The 26,084-nt window shown below is 43.3% G+C and overlaps 1 protein-coding gene across 1 annotated transcript in view; it reads left to right on the top strand.

The window, feature by feature from the left end:
- Nucleotides 1-25,490, top strand: part of LOC115096359 (protein-glutamine gamma-glutamyltransferase 6-like) — a 46,846-nt gene extending 21,356 nt beyond the window's left edge. The window contains exons 3-9 of the mRNA XM_029610834.1: nucleotides 5,179-5,311; nucleotides 8,769-8,872; nucleotides 8,987-9,229; nucleotides 19,126-19,443; nucleotides 20,451-20,608; nucleotides 24,871-25,004; nucleotides 25,126-25,490. Coding sequence (XP_029466694.1) covers nucleotides 5,179-5,311; nucleotides 8,769-8,872; nucleotides 8,987-9,229; nucleotides 19,126-19,443; nucleotides 20,451-20,608; nucleotides 24,871-25,004; nucleotides 25,126-25,276 — 1,241 coding nt within the window. The 3' untranslated portion in view covers nucleotides 25,277-25,490. The remainder of the gene's footprint in view (nucleotides 1-5,178; nucleotides 5,312-8,768; nucleotides 8,873-8,986; nucleotides 9,230-19,125; nucleotides 19,444-20,450; nucleotides 20,609-24,870; nucleotides 25,005-25,125) is intronic.
- The last annotated feature ends 594 nt before the right edge of the window (nucleotides 25,491-26,084 follow it).

Raw genomic sequence — 26,084 nt, 5'->3', positions numbered from 1 at the left:
AATAAAATTATGGCTAATAGGTTTACATGATTTAACCAGGGCTATTATTTATGGTTAATTGTTTTGGCCAGAAAAAGCAGGCACAAAGCCTGTGAGTGTTATGCTCAGGCTTGTGAACCCTTGGACCGACGGGAGGATGGTATACCTGAGGAGGTGAGTCCGTAGGTTCTCCCGTCGGGTGGCGAGGCAGAGCAGAAGATGCGGCCAGCTGACCCTCGGCACTGGAGACTGAGGAGACAATGGAAGCAGGCGAGAGTTGTGACGTCAAGGAGAGAAATGGAGTCTTTGCCACTGGAGGCCCGCGGTCCCCCCGGGAGGAGCCTGTAGGGACCCGGACCGCTGGGACTTAGGTGGATCTTTGAGAGGTCGAGGTCGGTGCAAGGGCTAACTGGAGCTTCACACCTGGAAGCCCACGGTCCCCCCGGGAGGATCCCATAAGGACCCGGGCCACTGGGACTTAGGTGGGCCCTTGGAGATGATGGTCTAGAGGAAGTCTGAGGTCAAGTGCCAGAGGGTCGTCGCTTAGCAGTCCGAAGTCTTACACCAGGAATCACTGCTTGCCATTCCGAAGTCACACACCAGGAAGCACCGCTTGCCATTCCGAAGTCACACACCAGGAATCACCGCTTGCCAATCTGAAGTCAAACACCAGGAATCACTGCTAGCCGATCCGAAATCAGGAACCAGGAACACCAAGACAAACCAGGAACAAGGATCCAAAGCGCAAGAAGACTCACCGAAGCAAGCAGACTTAAACAAGAGACGTTGCCAAGTCAAGGAATGAGCAGAGGAAGCCTCCCTTTATATTTCCTCTACTCAGGCTCATCGAAAACAGCTGTAAGTAGTTAAAGGGGCCTGGCCCCTTTAAATCTAGAGAGGAGGCTTGGCCTCGCACCTAAAGATAGTGGTGGCCATCTTGGATTTCCTCCGTGGAGGAAAGACTGCCAGATGCCATGAGGGAGGAGCAGGGACGGCTCCCCATCCAGCGGCCATCCTGGGGACCAGTGCCGGAGCAACAGGCACAGACTCAGGGGTTTCCCCAGAAGCTGCCACGGTGGGTCGCCGCCCCGGGCAAGATAGGGGACCACAGTCGTGGCCGTCCGCGGCCGTGGAACACAACAGTGAGCTCTTTTTGTATGAGTGAAAACTACCTGTGGAGTTTGAACCAGTGCAAGCAGTTTAATTATAAAGCACCAATACATGACCAAAGGTTTAGTGGACTTAGTGCAGAGAGCAATGTTTACAAACACAGATTTTTAAGTGCACATTGTATAATTCTGGTTGTTGTTTAAGCAGATTTTTGGATAATATCTGGGGTTGGGGGAGGTTTAAGATCCTGGTGTTGGAACTGTACCTTAAACTATCAGTTAGCTGTCTGTAGCCGGCTCTCTTAGAGTTTAAGGTGGAAGGTTGATGGGGGTCAGGTTATGAGGAGGGTATAAGGGAGGTAGATGGAGGTAAGGGCAGTGGGTGGAGAGGTAAGGGAGTAGGGATGGGGTGGGTGGAGAGAAAGGTAGGTGCTGTATATAAAGGATGAACTTTGCTTGTTTTTATATAAAAAGCATATAAAAACATAAGGTAAGATAAAATAAGATAAGGCTCTTTGGCACTGATTCCCTATGGTTTTTCTCCCATTCTGGGTCTATGGGAACAAAAGCTTAGTGAATCAGGCTTATTATTACTTCCACAAAGGAAATAATGAAATAATATGTCTCCATAGCTCGTCTGTTTGAATTTTTCTGTGCATATTTTACTAGTCTTATGAAATGGACCTTTTCTTTACCCCTTCAGATTAACAGTCAGGATGACAATGGGGTACTGGTGGGAAACTGGAGCGGAAATTATTATGACGGGTCCAGGCCAACAGACTGGACCGGGAGCGTTGCCATTTTACAACAATGGAGCAATTCAGGACCGGTCAAATATGGACAGTGCTGGGTTTTTGCAGGAGTACTTTGTACAGGTAACCTACACACAAACTATGGGCTACATTTACTAAAATAGCACAACATGCTAAAACATGCTAATGCTTATTAAGGCACTTTAATATGCTCTTTTTATCAAAAGGCCCCATTAATCTCAATGAAACCTATTTAGTAATGTACTAAATAGAAATGGTATAGCGCTAAAGGTTCTAGGAGCCTTATAAGGATGTATGAATCAGTCAGTTATTGGAGATAGATTTCAAGCATTTCCGACATTTAGTCACAGAGTACGGGAAAGCATCTCGGTTCCCCGACATAGACCATGTCGGTCACTTTGCATACATGCTATCACGGTGGTCCATTTAACATCTAAAGGTGATTTTAATGCCAATGCTCTGGGCGGCCTCTCTTGCATACGCTCGGGAAATGCTTCTCTTTTGAATGCCTCCACACAGCAAATTGCTTCTTTTAGATGGCTATTCACCACTTTATTGAGCTCACTTATGTCCTTGGATCACCGCTGATGAGATACCCCGCAAGGCTCCACCATCAACTACGCTGTAGCATTTCCTTTGCGCGTGCATGGATCTGACTGCATGGTAACTCGCTGGGACACAATATAACTAGTTACATTTCTGAGTCGTTGACCCTCCCGACACAGCCCTTCTGGCGAAACAGGGCTCTAGGGGTGAGCCTGATGTTGGAACCAGGAAAACTGGTAGAAGCCATTCTTAAAAAACAAAATCACTGGCCATATAGATATTCATTGCTTAACAGAGAAGAGTCAATATGGTTTTAGAAAGAAGTCTTGTCTTACCAATCTTTTAGATTTTTTTGAAGGTGTAAATAAATATGTAGATAAAGGCGAGCCAATTGATATATTATATTTGGATTTTCAGAAGGCATTTGACAAAGTGCCCATGAGCGACTCCTCAGGAAATTACTAAGTCATGGGACAGGAGGCAATGTTCTATTGTGGATTGGTAATTGGTTAAATGGCCAGAAACAGAAGGTAGGACTAAATAGTCATGTTTCCAAATGGAGAACGTTCGTTAGTGAAGTATCACAGGGATCAGTACTGGGACCTGCGCTGATTAACATGTTCATAAATGATGTGGAAAAAGGAACAAGTGAGATGATCAAATATGCAGTTGACTCAAAAGTATTCACATTTTTTAAAACAGCAGTGAATTGCATGGAACTGCAGAAGAACCTTGAGAGACTAAGAATCTGGGCAACTAAATGGCAGATGAAATTTAATGTTAAAAAAGTGCAAAGTGATGGACATAGTGAAAAATAATCACAACTACAAGGTACACACTGCAGGGCTCTGTATTGGGAATCACTAACCAGGAAAAGGACCTTGGTGTCCATGTGGACAATACATTGAAATCTTCAGCTCAGCAGTGGTCAAAAAAAAACAAAAAGAATGATAGGAATAATCTGAAAAGGAATGGAGATTAACATGGAAATTATCATAGTGCCCTTGTATTGAGCCACAGAGCAACTGCACATTGAGTGTTATGTACCATTCTGGTTGCCCCAGGCATAGCGAAACTAGAAAAGATGCAGAGGAGGGCAACAAAAATGATAAAGGGGATGGACCATCTCTCTTATGATGAAAGGCTATGCAGGCTCGGGCTCCTCAGCTTAAGACTGAGAGGAGACAAGATAAACATTTTAAAAAATCATGAGTGGGGTAGAACAGGTAGATAAAAGATGGTTATTTACCCTTTCAAATAATACTAAAACAAGGTGAGACTACATGAAACTAACAACCAGCAGATTCAAAACAAATTGTAGAAAGTACTTTTTCACTCAGCGCACAATTAAGCTGAGGAATCTGTTACCAGAGGATGTGATCAAGGCACCTAATATAGTGGGGTTTAAAAGAAGTTTAGGCAAGCTCCGGGAGGAAAAGTCCATAACACGTTATTAGCCAGGTAGACTAAAGAAAGCTATTTCTATCCTTGTGAGTGAGTAACAGGAATTATACCTGCTTTATAGGTCTGCCAGGTACTTGTGACCTGGATTGGCCACCATCGGAGACAGCATGCTGGGCTCGATGAACCTTTATCTTTCTCAGCATGGCAATCCCTATAGTCTTATGTTCTCAAATGCATACCGATACAAATTAATGCATATTAATGCCTTTTAGTAAAGGTGCTTCTATAACCGGAAAGCACAAGCCCTTCTTAGATGCAGTAGAGTTTCAAAAATACACACAGAAACTGAAATCATGTAGCTGTTATTTGTATTCCCACACACTAATAGAAGAGAGCTGTTTTGAAGCTAATTTCTATGAGTGAGATTGCTTCACCTCATTTGTATTGAAAATAATATATAAACTACAAATTGTTTAGTGGACCCTTGGGCCGACCTGCAGGAGACTGGGAAAGGTATTCTAAAGTCTCTAGTACCCCACAGGCCGGGAGGCAGATGCTCAGGCTGGACGTAGAGATGCTCTTCACCCTGGAAGCTGGTACTCCCCCGGGAGGAGCTCGTAGGAGCCCAGCCGCTGGGACTTAGGTAAGGCTTCACCCTTGGAAGCCGAGGCCCCCCGGGAGGAGCCCATAGGAGCCCAGCCACTGGGACTTAGGCAGGTTGATGATCTTGAGGCTGAAGCAGGCTGGCTGATGAGCAGGGCTGGGAACTGGAACCAGACTAGAACAGTAGACAGGAACTGTAGCAGGACTCGGGTACTGGCACCAGGCAGGAACTGTAGCAAGACTCGGGTACTGGAACTAGGCAGGAACTGTAGCAAGACTCGGGAACTGGAACCAGGCAGGAACTGTAGCAAGACTCGGGTACTGGAACCAGGCAGGAACTGTGGCTGGCAAGCAGGAACCAAGCAGGTACTGTAGCAGGAAAGCAGGAATGGAGCGAGTTCCAAGGCAGCTCACTCCGGGGCACGAAGCAACAGGGATCCGGTAGGTAAGCCATTGCAAGGTAAAGACTGAGTGCGGTTTATCAAGGCCACGGCGTCTGACATCAGGAATTGGGTGGAGTCACCACTGGCGGGAAATGGCCTAGAAAAGCGCCCAGCGGCGCGCGTGCTCGCCTAGGAGCAGGGCGTCCATGGGAGGCTTCCCGGCGGCGCGGCCCTCACGGGGACGCCGCCAAACAGGCCGCGAACTAGGCCACCAGAAGCGGGAACAGGTCCAGGAACTCGGAGGTAAGGGTCTGGTCGCGGCGCTCGCGGCCAGAACCGTAACACATATTACATTGTTGGGATTTCTTTTTTTCATTTTAGTTTTAAGATGTTTGGGGATTCCGACTCGTGTGATCACAAACTTTAACTCTGGCCATGACACAGATGAAAATCTGAGTATTGATGAATATTATGACATTAATGGAAGGAGCCTGGGCAGAAATGACAGTATATGGTGAGTATCAACATACCAGCACAAGATATATTGCAGGGGAAGAGCTCAGTAACCCATAATCCAGTGGGAGCACTGAGAGGAGAGGATCACTTTGCTGGTGGCTAAAGAGAATAGATAAGTACTGCTTGGGGAAATTTGAAAATTGAAAAGTTTTGGGGAGAAGCAAACTATTGGGGTATATTCTTTAGTGTGTTTGTCTGTATTAAAATAGCTAATGAGAAGGCAGGGATAAACCAGGAGTTTTGAGTGTATTAAATAGCTAGTCAGAATGTAGGCACAAACCAGGAGTTTGTGTGTTTTGTATTAAATAGCTAGTCAGAGGGCAGGCAAAAACCAGGAGTTTGTGTGTTTTGTATTAAATAGCTAGTCAGAGGGCAGGCAAAAACCAGGAGTTTGTGTGGGTTTGAGGATTTTCTGGCAACATGCGTACCTGGTGGAAAGTGGCAAACCTCACGCATCACCTAGTTAAGATTTTAGACAGTGCTGAGGAGGAGCCAGCTGTCATGGTACTTGTGGGCAACAATGACATAGGAAAATGTGGGAGGGAGATTCTGGAAGCCAAATTTAGTCTCTTAGGTAGAAAGCTGAAATCCAGAACTTTTAGAGTAACATTCTCTGAAATGCTTCCTGTTCCATGCACAGGTCCCCAGAGATAGGCAGAGCTCTGAAGTCTCAATGCGTGGATGAGACAATGGGGCAAGGAAGAGGGATTCAGTTTTGTAAGGAACTGGGGAACCTTTTGGGGAAGGAGGAGTCTTTTCCAAAGGGATGGGCTCCACCTTAACCAAGGTAGAACCAGGCTGCTGGCACTAACCTTTAGAAAGGAGATAGAGCAGCTTTTAAACTAAATCAAAGGGGAAAGCCAACAGTTGCTCAGCAGCGCATGGTTCTGAGGGAGGTATCTTTGAAGGATACTAAGAAATAAAATGAGAGAGTTAGTGTATAGCAGTGAATGATGACATAGACTTAATTGGCATCTCAGAGACATGGTGGAAAGAGGATAACCAATGGGATAGTGCTATACCGGGGTACAAATTATTATATCACAATGATAGAGAGGAACAACTTGGTGGCGGGGTGGCGTTTTATGTCTGGGATGGCAGAGTCCAACAGGAGAAAGATCCTGCAAGAGACTAAATGCACAAGCAAACCTTTATGGGTAGAAGTCTGTGTATTGTGGAATCTGCTTCCTCCGGAGCTAAGGCTGATACATTGCCCCAACACGTTCAAAAAAAGACTCAAGACATGGCTATTCGGTCAAGCATTCCCTTAACTTACTTAGTCTTCCACAGCTCCCATAGACTGTTTTCATACTGTTGACGTCCAGAACCTATGCTCATGTTTTTACTCATCAATAAGAAATTTCTCCCTCCTCCCCCCCTCCACGAACAACCTTCCTTCCCCCTCCCCCCCATTAGCAAACCTCCCTCCCCATGCGCTAGTTTTGCTCTAATAGTGCATACTGCTACTGTTCCTAGTTATGTTATGTTATATTATCCAAGTTGTTCACTCCCTTGTTCATTGTAAGACATATGTTGTCATTGTTTTCTACTTGTTATAATGTAAACAGGAGTGATAAGTAATTCTGTTACCTGAACTTCGGTATAAAAAAAGTTATAAATAAATAAATAAATATTGGGAAAGAGTATAGCGATAGGATTATACTACTGTCCACCTGGCCAAAATGATGAGATGGACAGTGAGATGCTAAGAGAAATTAGGGAAGCTAATCAACTTAGTTGGTAGTGCAGTAATAATGGGAGATTTCAATTACCTCATTATTGACTGGGTAAATGTAATATCAGAACATGCTAGAGAGATAAAGTTCCTGGATGGAATAAACAACAGTTTTATGGAACAATTAGTTCAGAAACCAAAAAGAGAGGAAGCAAATTTAGATCTAATTCTCAGTGGAGCACAGGATTTGGTAAGAGAGGTAACGGTGGTGGAGCCACTTGACAATAGCAATCATACTATGAACAAATTTGAATTAACAACTGGAAGGGGGTCAGTAAGTAAATCTGTGTCTGTAGCACTAAATTTTAAAAAGGGAAACTTTGATAAAATGAGAAAATTAGTTTAAAAAAACCATATAAAAGGTGCAGCTACAAAGGTTAAGAGTGTGCAACAGGTGTGGACATTGTTAAAAAATACCATCTTAGAAGTGCAGTCCAGATGTATTCCATGCATTAAGAAAGGTGGAAGAAAGGTCATATGATTGCTGGCATGGCTAAAATGTGAGGAGAAAGAGGTTAATTTAGCCAAAAGATCTTCATTCAAAAGTTGGAAGAAGGATCCAACTGAAGAAAATAGGTTAAAGCAGAAGCATTGGCAAGTTAAATGTAAGACATTGATAGGACAGACTAAGAGAGAATTTGAAAAGAAGGTGGCCATAGAAGCAAAAAATCATAATACAAACTTTTTTAAATGTATTCGAAGCAGAAAGCCTGCGAGGGAGTCAGTTGGACCATTAGATGCTCAAGAGGTTAAAGGGGCACTTAAGGAAGATAAGGCCATTGCGGAAAGACTAAACAAATTCTTTGCTTCGTTGTTTACTGAAGAGGATGTTGGGGAGATACCTATTCCAGAGATGATTTTCAAAGGTGACAATTCAGATGAACTGAACCAAAACACGGTGAACCTGGAAGATGTGGTAGGCCAGATTAACAAAGTGAAGAGTAGTAAACCACCTGGACAAGAAGGTATACAGCTCAGGGTTCTGAAAGAACTCAAAAATGAAATTTCAGACCTATTACAATTAATTTGTAACCTATCATTAAAATCATCCTTTGTACCTGCAGACTAGAAGGCGGCCAGTGTAACTCTGAAATTTAAAAAGGACTCCAGGGGTGATCTGGGAAATTATAGACCAATGAGCCTGACTTCAGTGCCGGGAAATATTGTGGAAACTGTTATAAAGAATAAAATCACAAAACATTTAGATAGACATGGCTTAATGGGACACAGCCAGCATGGATTTACCCAAGGGAAGTCTTGCCTCACAAATCTCCTACATTTTTTTGAAGGAGTGAATAAAAATGTTGACAAAGGTGAACCGGTAGATGTGGTGTATTGGGATTTTCAGAAGGCGTTCCACAAAGTCCCTCATGAGAGGCTTCTAAGAAAACTAAAAAGTCATAGGATAGGAGGCGATGTCCTTTTGTGGATTGCAAACTGGTTAAAAAAAAAAAAACAGGAAGAGAGTAGGATTAAATGGTCAGTTTTCACAGTGGAGAAAGGTAAACAGTGAAGTGCCTCAGGATTCAAACCCAGTTTATGTGGTTTATGTTTTTAAAAATCGGATTGTTTGGGGCATGCTTAAAATTATGTACGCGACTTTGCTGTTAGGCACTGTACTCCTATTCACACAGAAGGAGGCGCTTGTATGTTTTGTCAATGCTTCGATACGTTTCCTAGCAGATTCACAGACGCAGTATCTGTTTATTCTTTCCCAAAGGAACTTCCACGTATGGAATGAATGCTGGTTCAAACGATCTGACCTTGGGCCAGAATATGATGGATGGCAGATTCTCGACGCCACTCCTCAGGAGAAGAGTGAAGGTAACACAGAGCTTCAGGTTCAGCTAAAAACAAATCATGGTTAAATTAAATGTAGGGGGGCCTGCTCTAGTAAGCTATTGCGCCATTTGTAGTTGTCTTGTCTTGATGCTCTAGGAAAATATCAGCTGGGTCCTGCATCACTTAAAGCCGTTAAGGAAGGAGATGTGAATCTGTCGTACGATACTGCCTTTGTGTATTCCGAGTTGAATGCAGACCGTATTGCTTGGATATATCACAGCGATGAAACCTTAGAAAGAGTGGCATCTGAGAGCACTTCTATCGGCCAGCACACAAGTACAAAGGAAGTGGGTATGGATACCCGTAAAGATGTCACTCATGATTGCAAGTATCCAGAAGGTAAAGAAAAATGCTTTATAGTTCCTAAGTATCATTTATTCAGCATTAAAAGTCTTTTAAAACATTGTGGCTATTCTTAACATCCTTCTAATTTCCCCCATTAACTGAATGCCAGAATTTGTCTACCAATAATAGAATCAAGAGACTGAATATGATGCAAATGTTAAAATATTTTGCATGTAAATTTAAAAAAATCACTATTCCCTAAGTAGATACATCATATATATTTAGCAGGTTCAATAGTCAAAGCTAGGAGGCGTTTATTGAGTTATGCTTTGTTATGCTTAGTGCATGAATTAAGGTACATGATGAATAAAATGCCAATGGAATGGAAATACAAAAAATGAAAAAATTAAGGTGAGAAGTTTTTCTCTGGTTACACACCATAAAAGCTAACCTCAACAAGTCTCTAGATAGAAGTATGGGGGGGAGAGGGGGGTACAAGCTAAGTGTGGAGGGGGAAGGAAAGCCAAAGTGACATTTCCACACAACATGCTCACCCCAACAGCACAGCCCCCTGCCCTTAAATTTGCTATAAAAGATGCAATAAGGAAAACGTCCCAAGGTCATTTTGTGCAATTTTAAAAACACGGCCAAATAGCCTCATTCAACCAATTCAAATAGCCTCATTCAACCAATTCAAATAGCCTCATTCAACCAATTCTAGTATCTGTACAGGAAGGGACAGAATTTAAAAAATAAATCCTGCACCTCCAGTTCTGCCACTCCCTCTGCAACCACAGACATTCTCACAACAATGGACCTAGAGGTTAACCCTTAGCAGACAAAAAAAAATGTATTCAAATTCTGATATCATCTCAGAAACAGCAAACACCTTCCACTGTCGCACACCTTGTGAAATAGCACAAAACTCTGCAAAAAGGCACTAAGAACCCGCAGAGTAAACCTATCACACCCTAACAGTACCACCTCCCGAAACTCAAACATCAACAACTATTCCTATTAAAAAAAAAAAAAAAAGCAGCATTGTAAATATTACACCAGGCCCTGAAACACCAATACACCTCCTCCTACTGAGTAAACAAAGCAAAACAAATTGCTACAGATCCCTACAAAGAAACTGCAGGTTAGTAGAATTGGTCAGCTTATTCACACACGCAGAACATGGACAGACCCTCGCCAGGGCCGGTGCAAGCATATTTGGTGCCCTGGGCAAACCTGTCATCATTCACGCCGCACCCCCCCAGCTTTATTGGTGGCAGTGGTTCCAGCCCACTGCTCCCTTTCCTTGCTATTGTACATCCTGGAGGAAGATATGTACACCCTGGAGGAAAGGAGGAGCAGAGATGATATGATATAGACTTTCAGATACTTGAAAGGTTTTAATGATCCAAAGAAATGACAAACCTTTTCCGCCCGAAAAAAATCAACAGAACCAGGGGTTACGATTTGAAGCTCCAGGGAGGAAGATTCAGAACCAATGTCAGGAAGTATTTCTTCACAGAGAGGGTGGTGGATGCCTGGAATGCCCTTCCGGAGGAAGTGGTGAAGACCAGAACTGTGAAGGACTTCAAAGGGGCGTGGGATAAACACTGTGGATCCATAAAGTCTAGAGGACGTGAATGAAGAGTGGGTGGCTCGCGGGAATGACGGCTACTACCTGGAGATAATACCCTTATTCAATAAACACACACAGTTAATGCGACTCCAACATTGCTCTAAGCTTCAACGGCAAGAGGAAATGAGGAAAAAAGGATTTGCATTCACAAAAAAGCGGGGAGTAGCTTGCTTGTTACGGCGGTTCAATGCACATCCAGCATAGCTCTCTGCTTCAACGGCAGGGAGAATGAAGAAAAGATGATTTATGTTCAGCCTCAACCAACAAGAAATGAATTACATAGTCTGGGTAAACAAATAAACATGGGTGTAGCTTGCTTGTTACGGCGGTTACTACCCCAAGCCAAATAAGCATGATACTTCAATTTCAATGCACATCCAGCATAGCTCTCTGCTTCAACGGCAGGGAGAATGAAGAAAAGATGATTTATGTTCAGCATCAACCAACAAGGAATGAATTACATAGTCTGGGTAAACAAATAAGCATGGGTGTAGCTTGCTTGTTACGACGGTTACTACCCAAAACAATTAAGCCTGATACTTCACTTGGAATGCTTGTTACGGTGGTTACTACCCCAAATCAATTAAGCATGATACTTCACTTAGAATACATATCCAGCGTAGCTCACTGCTTCAACGACAGGGGGGAATGAAGTAAAGAGGATTTATATCCAGACAACCAACAAGGACTGAATTGCACAGGCAGGGTAAACAAATGGGAGTAGCTTGCTTATTACGGCGGTTACTACCCCAAACCAATTAGCTAGATACTTCACTTAGATGTAGCTCCAGCACTGCTGTCTGCATTGATGATGGGGGTGGAAGGGAATTGGAACCAAAAAGTTACCAATAAGGGCCCTGACCTCAGCGGTAAGAGTAACAGATAAGTATGAAAACAAATAGGTGTGAAAGCTTGCTGGGCAGACTGGATGCTGGGCCGTTTGGTCTTCTTCTGCCGTCACTTCTATGTTTCTATTTTGGCACTTAGCATGGTGCCCCTTGGACCTCACGCTGGCAGGATTTTGCTGCCCCCAAAATCTTGCTCCTCTAGTTAACTGCCTAATTTTCCTAATGGAAGCACCAGCCCTGGCCCTCACCTAATACAGATTAGAGGGCCAAAACCTGAAACGGAAAACCCAAGAAGCCAGAGTTTATGAGTCACGCGGTGCTGAAGAATGAGAAGCAGAAATGCATTTCGCCCTGCACTTTTCAAATTTACCTAAACCGACATATTCCAATTCTAAAATGTTTTCTTTTCTGGCTTTGTTCCCTGGGCATTTTTTCTGCTCTTTTGCACTTTCCCACTTTCCTGCTGTTGGACTCCTAATTTCTTCTTTCTTTTGAAATCTCTTCTCTCTCCATCCTTCTCTACTTCCAGCTCTGACTCTGACCTTTTCCTTTCTTCTTTGTCTCCATTTCCCTCTCTCTCACTGCCTCTCTATCCCCTCATAGCTAGATTTTTCCTCTCATTCTTGTCAGGGTTTCTGGTGTCTGGGAAACCCACCAGGAGAGCGGCACGGGACTGCGAGGCAGGACTCTGGACATGACAAGGGCCAATTTTCCGCCTAGCCAGCCCCCTCCCCCGCAGAGTTCTGGGAGTTCTGGGGGCCGGTAAGTTTCTGTGGCAGCAATACATATGGTGAGCCCATATAGGCTGGAACCAGACCAGGCAAGGCTGAAGGCAAAGCTTGGACGAGGCAAGGCTGAAGGGAGGGGGGGGGGGGGGGAGGGAGGAAGCCTGTGGATTTAAGGAGGAGGATTGCACTGTGCTGCTCCACTACTTTGACAGCAGTGCCTCTCAGCATCAGGTCAGGCAGAGGTTTGGTTTATCCCTGCCCAATCCGATGTATGAAACTGGGGTGGTAAAGAGGTGGCAAGCTATTTTTTGAAGTGGCATTTGTCACTTCTTGCCAGCCTGTAGTGACACTTGTGAACAAGATCAGAGTCTTTCTTTCCCTTTTACCTGAAACACCTCTTCTGCTAGCTATGTTTTTTCCTTAATATGTATAACTGGTGTTACCTTCAGTCTCTTTCTCCCCTTTTCCATATCTGTCATACAGCTTTACTACCTGTTTGACTTTAACATATTCACTCATTTCTTGCTTTTCATGCTACAAGGATCCTCTTTCATTCTGAGATCCTGTCCACCCTCGACTTCCATTTTTCCCTCCTGGCAAACTTTCCACTATTTCCTTCACTTACAACTTATTACCAGTTCCTATTTCATCGCGTTTCGGGGGGATGGACAAAACGATAAGAAAACCCATGAAATTTTGTGTGGTTTTCTTATCATTTTTTGGGGAGGGAGAAAGGGCACATTAAAAACACACAAACCCCCAAACCCACCCTAACCCTTCAAATTTAATTAATTGCAACCCCCCTCCCTCCTGACCCCCCAAGACTTGAATGACCCCCCCTCCCAAGACTTACCGGAAGTCCCTGGCGGTCCAGCGGGGTCCAGGGAGTGATCTCCCCCTCTTGGGCTGTCGGCTGCCACTAATCAAAATGGTGCCGATGGCCCTTTGCCCTTACCATGTGACAGGGGTTATTGGTGCCATTGCTCGGCCCGTCACATGGTAGGAGCAATGGATGGCCCGCACCATTTTTTTAAGATGATGCTGGCTGCCCATTGCTCCTACCATGTGACAGAGGCCGGCCAATGGCACCAATAACCCCTGTCACATGGTAAGGGCAAAGGGCCATCAGCGCCATTTTGATTATTAGCAACCGACGGCCCGAGAGCGGGAGATCACTGCCAGGACCCCCGCTGGATCACCAGGGAATTTCGGAAAGTTTTTGGGGGGTTGCAATTAATTAAATTTGAAGGATTGGGTGGGATTGGGGGTTTTTTGTTTTTTGTTTTTTTTTTTTACAACCCCGTTGTAATTAATTAAATTTGAAAGGTTGAGGTGGGTTTTGGGTATCGTTTCAGGGGCAGCCGAAATACAATCGGCTCAAACCGTGGAAAAATGAAATTTCCCACGGCGGGCCAATAACGAAGGCCGAACCAAAAGGTTCGGCCAAATTACATCCCCATTCTGTTCAGATCATACTTGTTTTTCATATCATGTATTTTATTATGTCTCACATTTCCTGATTAGCATTGCCTGCATTTATTATTATTATTATTATTATTATTATTATTGCTTTAAAACCCACGTCTGTATTATTTCTAATCTACCATTTCCATGTTGTTTTGGTTCAAAGTCCTATATAAATAAAATAAAGTAATATAAACAAATGGCTTATTTAGATTGTTTTTCCTTCCTGGCTAGTCTAAATTACATTTCAAAGAAAACAATCCTGGCCACTTTCTTTTTTTTGTGTACAAAGGAATGTAAATGCAAAATGTTCCTTTTGAAAGCTGGAAGGTCATTAACACATCCTTGTGATGGTTATTGCATTCTTTTGATGTCAGCAGGGGTCAGCTTTGGCTGGAAGTCAGTGCTGTATTAATCCCTAGACTACACTGACACCAAATGGGCATCACCAGAAAAGGAGGATACTAACATTTATTATAATTAACTTTCTATGAAATACACATTTATATTTGAACTGATGAATGGTATATCTTTGCGCCAATGACAGACAAGTGATTAAATGCTAATAATTAAGTATAAAAGATGGCTGCTTTTGTTGAGAGAGAGAGAAAGAGAGGGGGGAAGAGACACAGGTATGTAATCATGGGGTAGGTCTATTTGCATCCTGCAGCTGGCTGCTAATAATAAAGGAAAAGCAGCTCAGATATTTGGGAGTTTTCTTGTAGTTATCGTCTTGAAGAAAATTACTTACTCAGGGGTACTAGGACAATTGTTTGCTGTTTCTAGCAAGGGAAAATAATGTGACTTTAGATATTTCCTGAATTTGTTTTATTTCAAGCTAAAGAGTGCATGGGGGTGCATAAGGTCCACTAGACCCCAAGGTGTTTACCCTTTGTTGTAGGGCAGGGGCCAGGGGGCATGGAACATGGGATGGAGGCTTTTATTGGAATGGGGGGCTTGGCTTTCACTGTAGAGGCAATTTCTGGACAAATGGGAGGGGTTAGGATAAGGGGACAAGGTATCGCTGTGTGTTTTTAAAACTTTTTTATATTGGGGGATTTTTTTTCTAGGCATCAGTGGGTTAGCAGGGGTCTAAACTGACCCCTGGGGATCATTATTGCACTATGGAGGGGGGAATTTGGGGCTCTTGGCCTACTATGTTGATAGCAGCTCTGGGCAATGGGGTCCATCATCATGTTCTCCCCCCTCCCCCAGCCACGTTATTGCTTTTCTACAGTTTTTCCAATATAAACAATTATGTAGTAATATCACCACAATATTTTGCTAGGAAGGGGCATAATATTGCAGGACCACCCTCCGTGATATGTTTGCCACTACTGTGAGAAAATATCATGGCTTAATAAATAGACCCCTAAATGTGTTATGCAAATGTACATGTACTGATTTTGCTTGTATTACTTGCAATAGTAATGTTGTGTGTTTATTTTACGTTACTTTTATTTTCTGCTACAGCCTCTCCTCCCAACCCCTGGGAGAACTTTTAGCTGTGTAGACGTGCTTACATGCTCACTGTAAATCAAACAACTGAAAGCTGGAGTTATTTATGTGGAGCCTCCCATTGGTGGGGAGGTCTACAGTAAGTTAAACTAAACCCTCCAATGGATTACCATTTTTTAAATATATTTCCTAACAAGCTTTGTTCTTGTGAGTACCAAAATAGTATAATGAAAAGCTACAGATTTCTGGGATGGCCAATAGGGTGTTCAGAATCTGCAATGCTGGTGCAAGGCCCTAGACGGTGATGTCATAACAGTATCATGTGATCTCTCCCCTGCAGATCGCACACCACAAACCGCATGAACTTTCCCAGCTCCATGCCTCTCCACCCTCATTCACTGTTTTCAGAAAAGCCGCCCTCACATCCGACTACGGTGCCCCACCCACTTCTGGTGCCCTAGGCTGCGCCTAATCCACCTAATGCTCCTGCCGTCCCTGCGAGTTAGGAAGGCGTATTTTTTATCTCTTTGTAGAAGGTAGGGAAAATAAATCCCAGCTGACATGGGGCTTAACTATTGAGATGAGGAACCATCTCAATAAACAGCAAACAAACCACAATGAAGAACATTTTTCACAAGCACACTACTAATTTAAAAAAAAACAATGTGCCACAAGAATCATTTAATTTTAATATATTATTCTATTGCAAAGCAAAACAGAATTGTTAAAATAAAGCATGCAGGCATACTTAAATCATGAGGCCATGAGGAGAGCTGTGCTATGAACCCTCTTCTTCTGAGGAGTGGCAAGATTTAGGGGACTGGGGAGAAAGTCTGATCATTCTGTTGATTCTGATCTTGGAATTCAGTATCATTAATCAACTTTATTATAAACTGCCTCAAAAAATGTGGACAAGCCTTCTTCTTTTTACAGTTACAATATTCCTGATAAACTGCAGGGGAATGTCATTCTTATGCATCCCCAGTATATTTTTTATCGCTTAACAATACATGCAAAAGCCCAAATGTATGTAGGCCCCTTACTTACAGAGTCTGTATTATGTGACAGACACTATTTTTGTATAGGGTCACCTTGCTTTAATTTAAATTAATCATCAATAGTCCATTTTTTGTTAGAAATTTTTCATTATAATAAAAACTAATGTCACACACTCCAAGAAAGGGGACACAAATACTCATCTACTCCGTAGTAGTACTCCGTAGTAGTAGGGTGAACTACTACTACGGAGTAGATGAGTATTTGTGTCCCCTTTCTTGGAGTGTGTGACATTAGTTTTTATTATAATGAAAAATTTCTAACAAAAAATGGACTATTGATGATTAATTTAAATTAAAGCAAGGTGACCCTATACAAAAATAGTGTCTGTCACATAATACAGACTCTGTAAGTAAGGGGCCTACATACATTTGGGCTTTTGCATGTATTGTTAAGCGATAAAAAATATACTGGTGATACCTCTTGTTTTTGATATTGTTGGTAAACTATTCGGTACACTGGATTACAGTGGATGTGGGTTATTTTGTTGTGATTCTTATGCATCCTCCACACTCTCTGCACCAGTAATAAGTCAGGAAATGATGGTGAGGGGTCAATAAGAATTTGCCAGAACATTTGGAAAAGCAAGTTCCCATTGAGAATGCTGGGACTTTTTTTGCTGTGTTATCAATGGTTTTTTTTTATCGAGGAGCTTTCACCAGTTCAGCTCCTGCCAGCATGCGCTTCCCCGGGACAGCGTTGAATGGCGCTGTCCTGGCCCGCCCCATCCCTCCCTGTCCAGACCACACCCCCGGCCCGCTCCTTTCTTTGGGCCCAGCACTTTGGCGCGTAACGGGGGTTACACGCGTGGCCGGGCCTTTGTAAAATGCACGTGGCGCGTGCAAGGCCCTGGCACACGTGTAACCCTCCATTTTTATGCGCGCGGCCCTTTTAAAATCGGGCCTTTAGGGAATAGCCAATGTTATTACTGACATCAGCAGCATGGGATCTAATTAGTGTTGGGGTACTTGCCAGGTACTTGTGGCCTGGTTTGGCCTCTGTTGGAAACAGGATGCTGGGCTTGTTGGACCCTTCATCTGACCCAGCATGGCAATTTCTTATGTTCTTATGCACACTTTTCTTTCATAAGTAATTTAATAAGCAGTTCCTCAAGATGCCCTCAACCAGCACATCACTGGACTTTCTATATGTTTGCCTGCTCATAATATAATAAAAACTTATTTTTTGCCAGAAAGTTTATATTAAAAACGTGTTCCTTTTTTGTACTTACAAGTAGCTCACGTATATCTCCTCTTGTAACATGCAGTAAGCCTGGCTCACTTTAAATCTGCTTTTATGCCCACACATGCAAGTTCTATTTCTCATATTTACTTGTTTAATCGAAAGAGGTGGTAATAACCAATGCAAGGACAGAATTCAATCACGCTTGACTCAGATACAGAGACCAATGAGGACAAGGTGGAGAGAGCCCTGGAGCTCAAGTAGGGTCTGCAGTGACAGAGCAGGTTGCATGAAGCAAGTAAATTCAGTGAGTTGTCCAATGAAAAAGGTCCATATTTCCCCCAATAACTATTATGGAGTCATTAAACCTTTTCCCCACAGATACAGAATGGGAGAAAAGCCTTAGTGAATCATGCCCTACATTTAGGGTTGCCAATTGGCTCCAGTTTCTCAGGACATACTGATCCAGTCCTGGTTTTACCCCATGGCTTGCATGGACTTGCCTTTCTTATGGAAATCAATAACTACAAGTCTATGTATGGAGTGAAGTAAAACCAGGTGTGCTGGCTCAGTAAGAAACACCCGGGTTTCCCTCTTCCACACAGCTAACTTTTCTTCCCAATCAGTCTTCAGACAAAGATCTTTTAAGTTTGAAATTATTTATTGTACAGATAATTTTCCATTACTTACAATCGTTACTTCCAAACGTATATATGCCCCAGGCAGAGATCTTTGTAGCTGGAGATAGGCAGGAGAAGGGAGATGGAGTTTCTTTGGATTCAGGGTGAGAAGACAAACGGTTCTGAAGCTGATTAATCTTTAGAATTAAAGCGGTAAGAAGAAATGTAAAAAAGCTAATTGTATTACAGACGTCGAAGGCACTTCTAGCTTTGAAGCAGCATGGCTTAGACTAACAGTCTTGGAGAGTGATTACAGGAAACGTCCCCACAAGCTGGGGCTAGAGGGTGAGATCCAATGGTAGTGAGCCTAGGATCCATGTGACACAGGGGGGAGCATGAAGGGCAGTCCCTTGAGCCAATAAGGCACTCAAGACTCAAGTTAGATTGACAGGGCATACAAGCTCTTCCCAGAGAGAGAAGGCAAAGGGGGAGAGAACATCTCTTAAGGGCAAAGTTCCCCCTAAAGGCAAGGCTCAAAGGCTTTTATCATGGGTTACAAGGTAAGGACTGCACTAGACACAGTTAATCTGCAATGTATATACAGATGCCAACATGTACCCACTGCTGGGGACAGAACACCAGCTTCTTGAAAAAAATCAAACGAGTTGACAAACTTGCCTATATTTCTGTTGTATATGCACAAACTTAGAGGAACTTAGTATAGGATTCTCCCTCATAATAAAGAGCAATTAGCTGTTATTCTTTGACTACTTCTATTATGAATGTATTGTTGTAATCCATTTAGAATAGTACTTAAGCAGAATAGAAATTTTTAAATAAATAATTACTTGGTATTGCTAATTTGAAACAGTCTTACTATATGATATCGAACACATACCAGAAGAGTGGTTACTTTAAGACAGAAGTATGAAATTTACTTTTACATTTCTCCCTTTGCCAGGCAGTGATGAAGAAAGACAGATATATAGCAAAGCTTTCCAGATTCTATTTGGGCCTATTATGTACGCAGCAAATAGCCGAAGAATGACAATGGCTGAAGAAACGCCGGCAAGAAAGCCAGAAATCTCTGGAAAATTCAGTGACATCAAACCCCCTGTGCTTGGCCAGGACATCAACCTGACTTTGAATCTCACAAATATGACCTCCGATGTCCAGACTGTGAACGTGAATATGAACGCTGTTGCTACCCTCTACACCCGGAAACGGATGCAAGAGATTATGAAAGATGCCAAGGCTCTTACTCTGGGACCAAACAAAAGTAGGAATTCCTTATGAATGCACAAGAAATGCCTCATGCACGTTCTCTCTGTTTAATCAAATGCATTCTTAGGTATCTATTCTCATACACACACATATGCAAGAATTAGATCACTTTGGGAGGGAAGAGACTAAGTCCATGTGTACTTTGTACTCATGGACGTTGCACAAAGTTACGAAGAGAAAGTATTATGCACAGTAGTGACAGTACTTTCATTTTTAAACTAGATGCAGGTAAAGAAAAAAAAAAGTACCCATAGACGTTTGCCTCTGTTTTTTGTGCAGGGGGATTTCCTATTGCAAATAACATACATAGATTTGAGAACACAATCGGCGTGCATTATTCTCCGATCTCACTCACACACCCCTTTGAAGGCATCCACTGAATGAGGCTTAATGCATGTACATGTTGTGGATCCCTGCACAGCTTTTAGACGTAAAGACGGAGGTCAAATTTTCAGGAAGGCTAATTTGTGTGCAGAAATTGCTATTTAGCGGCATAAATGACTCGGAAAATTGATCTCGTTATGCCTTTTTAGAGTAGTAAAGGGAGAATGCAAGCATATCTAACCTAGCCAGTGAAGTACACTGCAGGGTATGCAATACAGGGCTGTGCATGTGAAAGCAAAGATAATCTGGCAGTGCTCGGCAAGGGTTGTGAATTTTAGGATGAGCTTGATCTGGATGTATAAAATGGATTTGCTAAAATTTCATAATACCTTTTCCTAGAAAATAAATGCAAATTCTCACAATTTTTTCAAACAAACAAAAAATATGAAGTTCAGCTTATATTTCACACATGAGGGGGACCCTCTGCTGAACTCTCAACTGCAGAAAGTGGTATCATTTCCAGACTTCTAAAGAGAGAGGCATACATATGAATTTAATCCAGCAGAAACCACTGCAAAGAAAGGGAAATGGAAACATAGCATCTTTCTTTTTACTGACACAAGTTAAAACATTGATCATCTCTAATGGTAAGCTTTCCGTATGTACTTCACTTGCCAGCGAGACAGATTCCGGTGCAGATACCTTATGCTCAATATGAAAAATGTTTGACTGAAGATAATGCGATTGAAATGACTGCCCTGTGTGAGATTGATGAGGGGATGAAAATGTTGGTGACACAGAACATCGTGTTGGAGACACCTGCTCTCAGAATCAAGGTAAAGAACCCATGTCATTGTGGACAAAGGCAGAGATTCATTGGAAGGCATATTTCCTGAAACCAAATATTACCATGGAGGGTCTGCTTTCTTGAGCAAAGACAAAAGAACAGTAGAATTCCAGTGCTGAAGAGGTACTGTGGAGGTTGCAGCCCACCTACATACTTCTCCCAACTGCACTGGTGGTCGACTCCAGAAGTCACCACAACCCACCTTAGGTCTGAGCTGCTCCCATCCTGTGCTTTTCAATCAGTTGGCCAAGAACTAGGGAGGTTACTGCATATCTGCATACCTCTCCCAACTTGAAGAATAGTCCAACCCCCTTGAGTTTCCAATAGATGGCTAGAAGGTACATGCCATTGCATTACCTCTAATCAGTAGATTTTTTTCCCCTCTTTATCTCAAATAGCTCTACTACATCTACTCTTCCTGATACTCATCCTCCTCAATCTGATTTCCTGCTACAAACTACTGCTAACCCCACGTCTATTGTTCCCATTCTTTACCTTGCCTGCTATTTTGTCTTCTGCTCTGTCCACTGCTCCTGAGATTCAAAGTTTCCTTCTCTCATCCAGCCATTTCCACTCTCCTTGACAGCATTGCATCCTCATCACTGTCATCACACCTCCACCTCTGTTCTCCGTATTCTCCTGCTCCTACTCTAGATTGTGGATATTAATCACACTCCTGGACCTCCAAGGCAACTTTCACCCATCTGTTCATATCAAACCTTTACCCCTCCAATCTTATTCCTATTCCTCTCCTCCTTCCCTTCCTTTCTCATGCTCCCTGTGGAATGCCTGCTCTATTTCCAGCAAGCTCATGACCTCTTTATTTCTCATACTTTTCATCTTCTTGCTTTGACCAAGACTTGGCTTTCCCTCAGGACTCTGTTTCAGTTGCTGCTGTCATAGAGGTTATCTTTTCTCCCATACACTTTGCACAGTAGGCCATGGTGGTGGTGCTGTTGGACTTCTGCTCTCCCCCTCCTGTAGGTTTCAACCCCTTCTTCCATCCCAATCCTACTCTTTTTCTTCCTTTGAAGCCCACTTCATCCACCTATTCTCCTCACTAACTTTCTCAATAGCTGTGATTTATTGATCCCCTGATAAAGTCCCCTCCTTCTTTCTCAGTGACTTTGATTCCTGGTTTCCTCCTTCCCTGAATCATCTTCCCCTTCCCTTATTCTTGGGGACATTAACCTCTTATGGCTCAAAATTCCTTCTCTTAACCTCCTCATTTGATCTCCAACTCTGCTCTATCACCCTGCTCACATGCATGGCCACTGCCTACTGATATCTCTCAGACTTCTACATTTCAATTCCTCCTGTCTACGTCCATCATCTGATAACTTTCACACTGAACCACCCTCCCCTACAGCATTGTCCAGTCACCACCAACGCTCTGAGTAATCTCCAAGCTGTTGACCCATGTATCCTCTTCATTACCACCTCATCTATCCTCCCTCCCACTACTCTTATCTTCCCTCTAGGCAAGAAATAGGTGCAGGCTGGAAAGGTTTGAGCAACACATTAATTAATTCTAATGAGCAAATACAGTCCAATTTGCATTTAAATTAACATGGAATGAGTTCAAGAATCCTTAATACTGCCAAAAAGAAGGTGGTTGAGAAGAAATTTGATCTAGCTTGTGTATTAGAGCTCAGAAAATATTTCCACAGCTCCCTATGATTTTATTTCACAATTCCTGTACAGTCCGTTTTTATTATTGTTAATATTAGCCCAGCAGTTTCCTTCTGCCCTTTTGCATCCCAAGTCCCAGCAGACCCAGGGAGCAGAAGATTGAAACCAGGAACAAACCCAGGTCCCTCCGTATGGCAGTACCCAGCAGTGCCACTGGGCTGGCCTGAGACGGGAGGCATTCTGAATGAATTGGTAGAGATGTACATGGGAAAAATGTGTGGTTTGATTTGGGGGTTTTTTCCATAATGGATTTTTTTATTCTTCGAGTTTAGGTTTCTTTAATGTTTATTTTGCTTTGGTTCATTTCTTGAATCAAAACAAATACATTAAGGGGTTATTTTCAAAAGGATTTACACACCTAGACCCCAATTGTAAATCAGCTTTTGAATATTAGCCTGTGGGCTGTGAGGAGAAAAATATGCTTGTAACTCAATTACGCATGTTGAGATCTATATTCAAAAGCATTTAGCATTTAGCCAGATAAATCAGAAGTTAGCCAGGTAAATGAAGATTTGGGAACTTATCTGGCTAAATTCTAGCTAGCTAACTAGGTGATGCATCAAGAATTTATCTGGCTAACTAGGCGATGAATCAAGCCGCAGTAATGCTCTAACACGTTAAACAGCGTATATTGCACAATATTCTCGATAATCTGCATGGTCCAGCCCAGGTACCCTCCCCAATTACAATGACCTGCTTTGCATGTGATTTGCATATTCAATGCAAATATTTTTCCACGGCCAACCGAGAAATTGGTCAGCCACAATAAAATAAAATCTTTTCAATTTTTGGTAAATGTAACGTTAAAGCCCCTGGATCCTAACGCGGATCCCGAAGCTCCTGTATTACATTTACTGGGCAATGCAAATCAAAACAAGGGCTGCGGCAAAATTGGGAAGTTGAGCCAGGGGTCAGGGCTGACCCCCAGCTCAATCCAAGGACTGCCACTAGAAGCGGCCCCAACACCCCTAAAGGTAAAAAAATAGAATAAGGGCCAAATGCAGCGACAGCCCCATCCCCCAACCCTGTCGGCAATAAAGTGCAATCCCCCAACCCCTCCTTCCCATTGAATTAATGTAGGCAAAGACCCATCCCCAACCTCCAACCGCAAGAGTACCCCACCACGTGGCCGAGGTCCAATCCCCGATCCTTGCCCCAGTCACATGGCTGGGGCAAGGTCAGATTGGCGTCATTTTGAAAAATGGTGCCGACTGGTCCTGGGGCTAGGAGGCACCCAGAGCCCCTTTCAGGTATCCACAACCGGTTTTTAAGGTTCTGGGATGGGGGGGGGGGGAGGGCATTGGGAATGCAGGAGGGTGGGGGTGCAGGAGGGGAACACTAACCCCAATCATTTTTCATATACCTTTTTTGGGGCTGGGGAGAAGGGGGGAAGGGATCACTGTATCCCCAAATATTTCAGGTGCTTTTATGGTGGGAGGGGGTCCTTGCATGCATTAGTTCAATGGAAGGGGTTGGGGGTTGTCCCTTTATTACTGACATGGTTGGGGGGGCTGTCACTATGCATGGCACTTGTTCTATTTTTTTACCTTTTGGGGTATCAGGGCCACACTTGAGGCCACAGGACAATCCTGATCCCTGCTCAGCTTCTCCATTTTGCCACAGCACTTGTTTTTGTTTTGGCAGGGTCCCTTCTGGTTGGAGCCCCTATCAGGTTAAAGGGCCGCTAGCCACGGTTTTTTTTGTCCCACTGTGTTTGGCCGCAATTATCTTGCACATTAGAGCTGCAATATTTTTTTGGGGGGGAGGGGGCCCCACTATTGTGGTGACAACCCCCCCCCCCCCCCCCACTTGTGATAGTGAGATCCCTCCTGCAAAAAAAAAAAAAAAAAAATCACGGCTTATTGCCTCTAGGCCTAAGTTAGGAGCATTCCAGGGGCGTAACTGGAAGGAGTTAGCCAGCTAAATTATCTGGCTGACTCCAATATTCAAAGTTAGCAGTCTAACTTATCTGGCTAAATCTGGCTGGTCCAAAGAGCTGTTTTAAAGTTACCCGGATAACTTCAAGATGCCTGTGTATTCAATAGTGCGGCTGCGGAAAATTGCTCTCCTCATTACAAAAAGGAAGAAAAAAAACAGAAAAGCCTCCCATGCTTGCCTTTGACTAGCCCACACTTACCCTTTCAATGGGGGTCTCCGAAGGAGAAAGGGGCAGGAGTTCCAGTCACTCCTGACCCAGCGGCTCCTGGTTCCACAGCCCCGCCAGCCAGCCCTGAGAGCGGTACCAGTTTGTTTTATGACTGTGAAGCATATCACCGCTGTAAAACAAGACGGTGCTGTCTAAACTCTGGCAGTGCCATTTTGAAGCTGGGACTGCCCCAGCAGGAGTGATTGGTGATCAGTTCTGCCCCTTTTGCAAATCACGTATGCTGTTTGCTAAATGAAAAAAAATACCTGAAGGATTTTCAGATGGGCTCAATAGTTTGGTTGGTTCCAACAAATTGAACCAAAATTCAACTCATTCAGTGCATTTTAACCCATTCTGGTAAAACAAGTGCACATCCCTAACGATCGGTAACTTTCTTTTCTCTCTTGCCACAGGTTCTTGGAGAAGCCATTGTAGAGAAGCGGCTACCCGTGGAAGTCACGTTTACCAATCCTCTCGCCACGGAGGTAGAAGACTGCGAACTGGTGGCAGAGGGCAGTGGCCTGATTAAAGGGCAGCTCAACCAAAAGTAAGCACTCTTCACCTGGATGAGATTCTGGGTCGCCACCAATGTGAAACTGCAGTTCTGGATATTTCTTTCCTAAATGCATGAATGTCTGATTTGTGTTTGGCTCCCTCGTGTTTTTTAGGCTGCCAGCTCTGAAGCCCAATGAAAGCACCGCTGTTCAGCTTGAACTCACTCCCTCCAAGAAAGGGAGCAAGCAGCTGCAGGTCAGTCTCAGATGCAGCAGGATCCCCAATATTAAGGGATTCAAGACCATTCAGGTGGCAGCACCTTAACAGCAGCAAGTCATGCGAGAACTACGTCTGTGTAAACCTTGCTATTCTAGGTCCAATATACCACTATATTTTATGGCATGATTGGCTACAGCATTTGTTTCTGTTTCTTTTTCAAAGTCACTGGTAAGCATCATAGTCCTGATTTTGTGATCACTGCTTATGTTAATCAGATCAGTTGCAGTCTAGCAATCAATATTTGACTTTTTGGCAAATCAGACCTATCCCCGCCACCTCTGACCCTCTTCCCTTCCCCTCTACTCAGCAAAATAGAGCAGGGTCAAATCACTTGCCACATTACCTTTCTATTGCTGCGAAAAATGCTTTCATAGACGTTGCAAATGCAATAAAGAAGTTTGGAAGGAACTTGCCTGATGTATTTGTGGAAATGAATTTGAATAAAGGAAACCACCCTGCGGCGTTCTCTGACATATCCCGTCTACAAAGGAATAGGGTTTATTCTTACACTGGGGATGTTTACAAAATATGTGAAAGAAAGAAAAAATTAGAAGAAACAGAGCCACAAGCAAGTTGTGAATGTTTACTGTGCTATCAGCCACATTATCAGTTTCAAATTAGTGTCTATGTGCTTATTATCGAAATTGGAGACCAAACGTTCAAGAAAAACAATCAAAGAAGTAGAGACTCCCCGTCTTCCCTTTCATCACCTGAGAAAAGGGACCCAGTCCATTATGAAATCCAATATTTTGATGCACAATAAATCTGTGACGCATCTGTGAATAAAGTATGACCTTCACAGGCCTGGCATTTCATGGCCGAAAGACTAAAGAGGAACTATTTCTGCTGTCTC

This window comes from Rhinatrema bivittatum, chromosome 8 (genome assembly GCF_901001135.1).
Source record: "Rhinatrema bivittatum chromosome 8, aRhiBiv1.1, whole genome shotgun sequence".
Classification (NCBI taxonomy): domain Eukaryota; kingdom Metazoa; phylum Chordata; class Amphibia; order Gymnophiona; family Rhinatrematidae; genus Rhinatrema; species Rhinatrema bivittatum.
The sequence above is the reverse complement of the archived record's forward strand: the minus strand, read 5'-3'. Positions and strand labels throughout refer to the sequence as shown.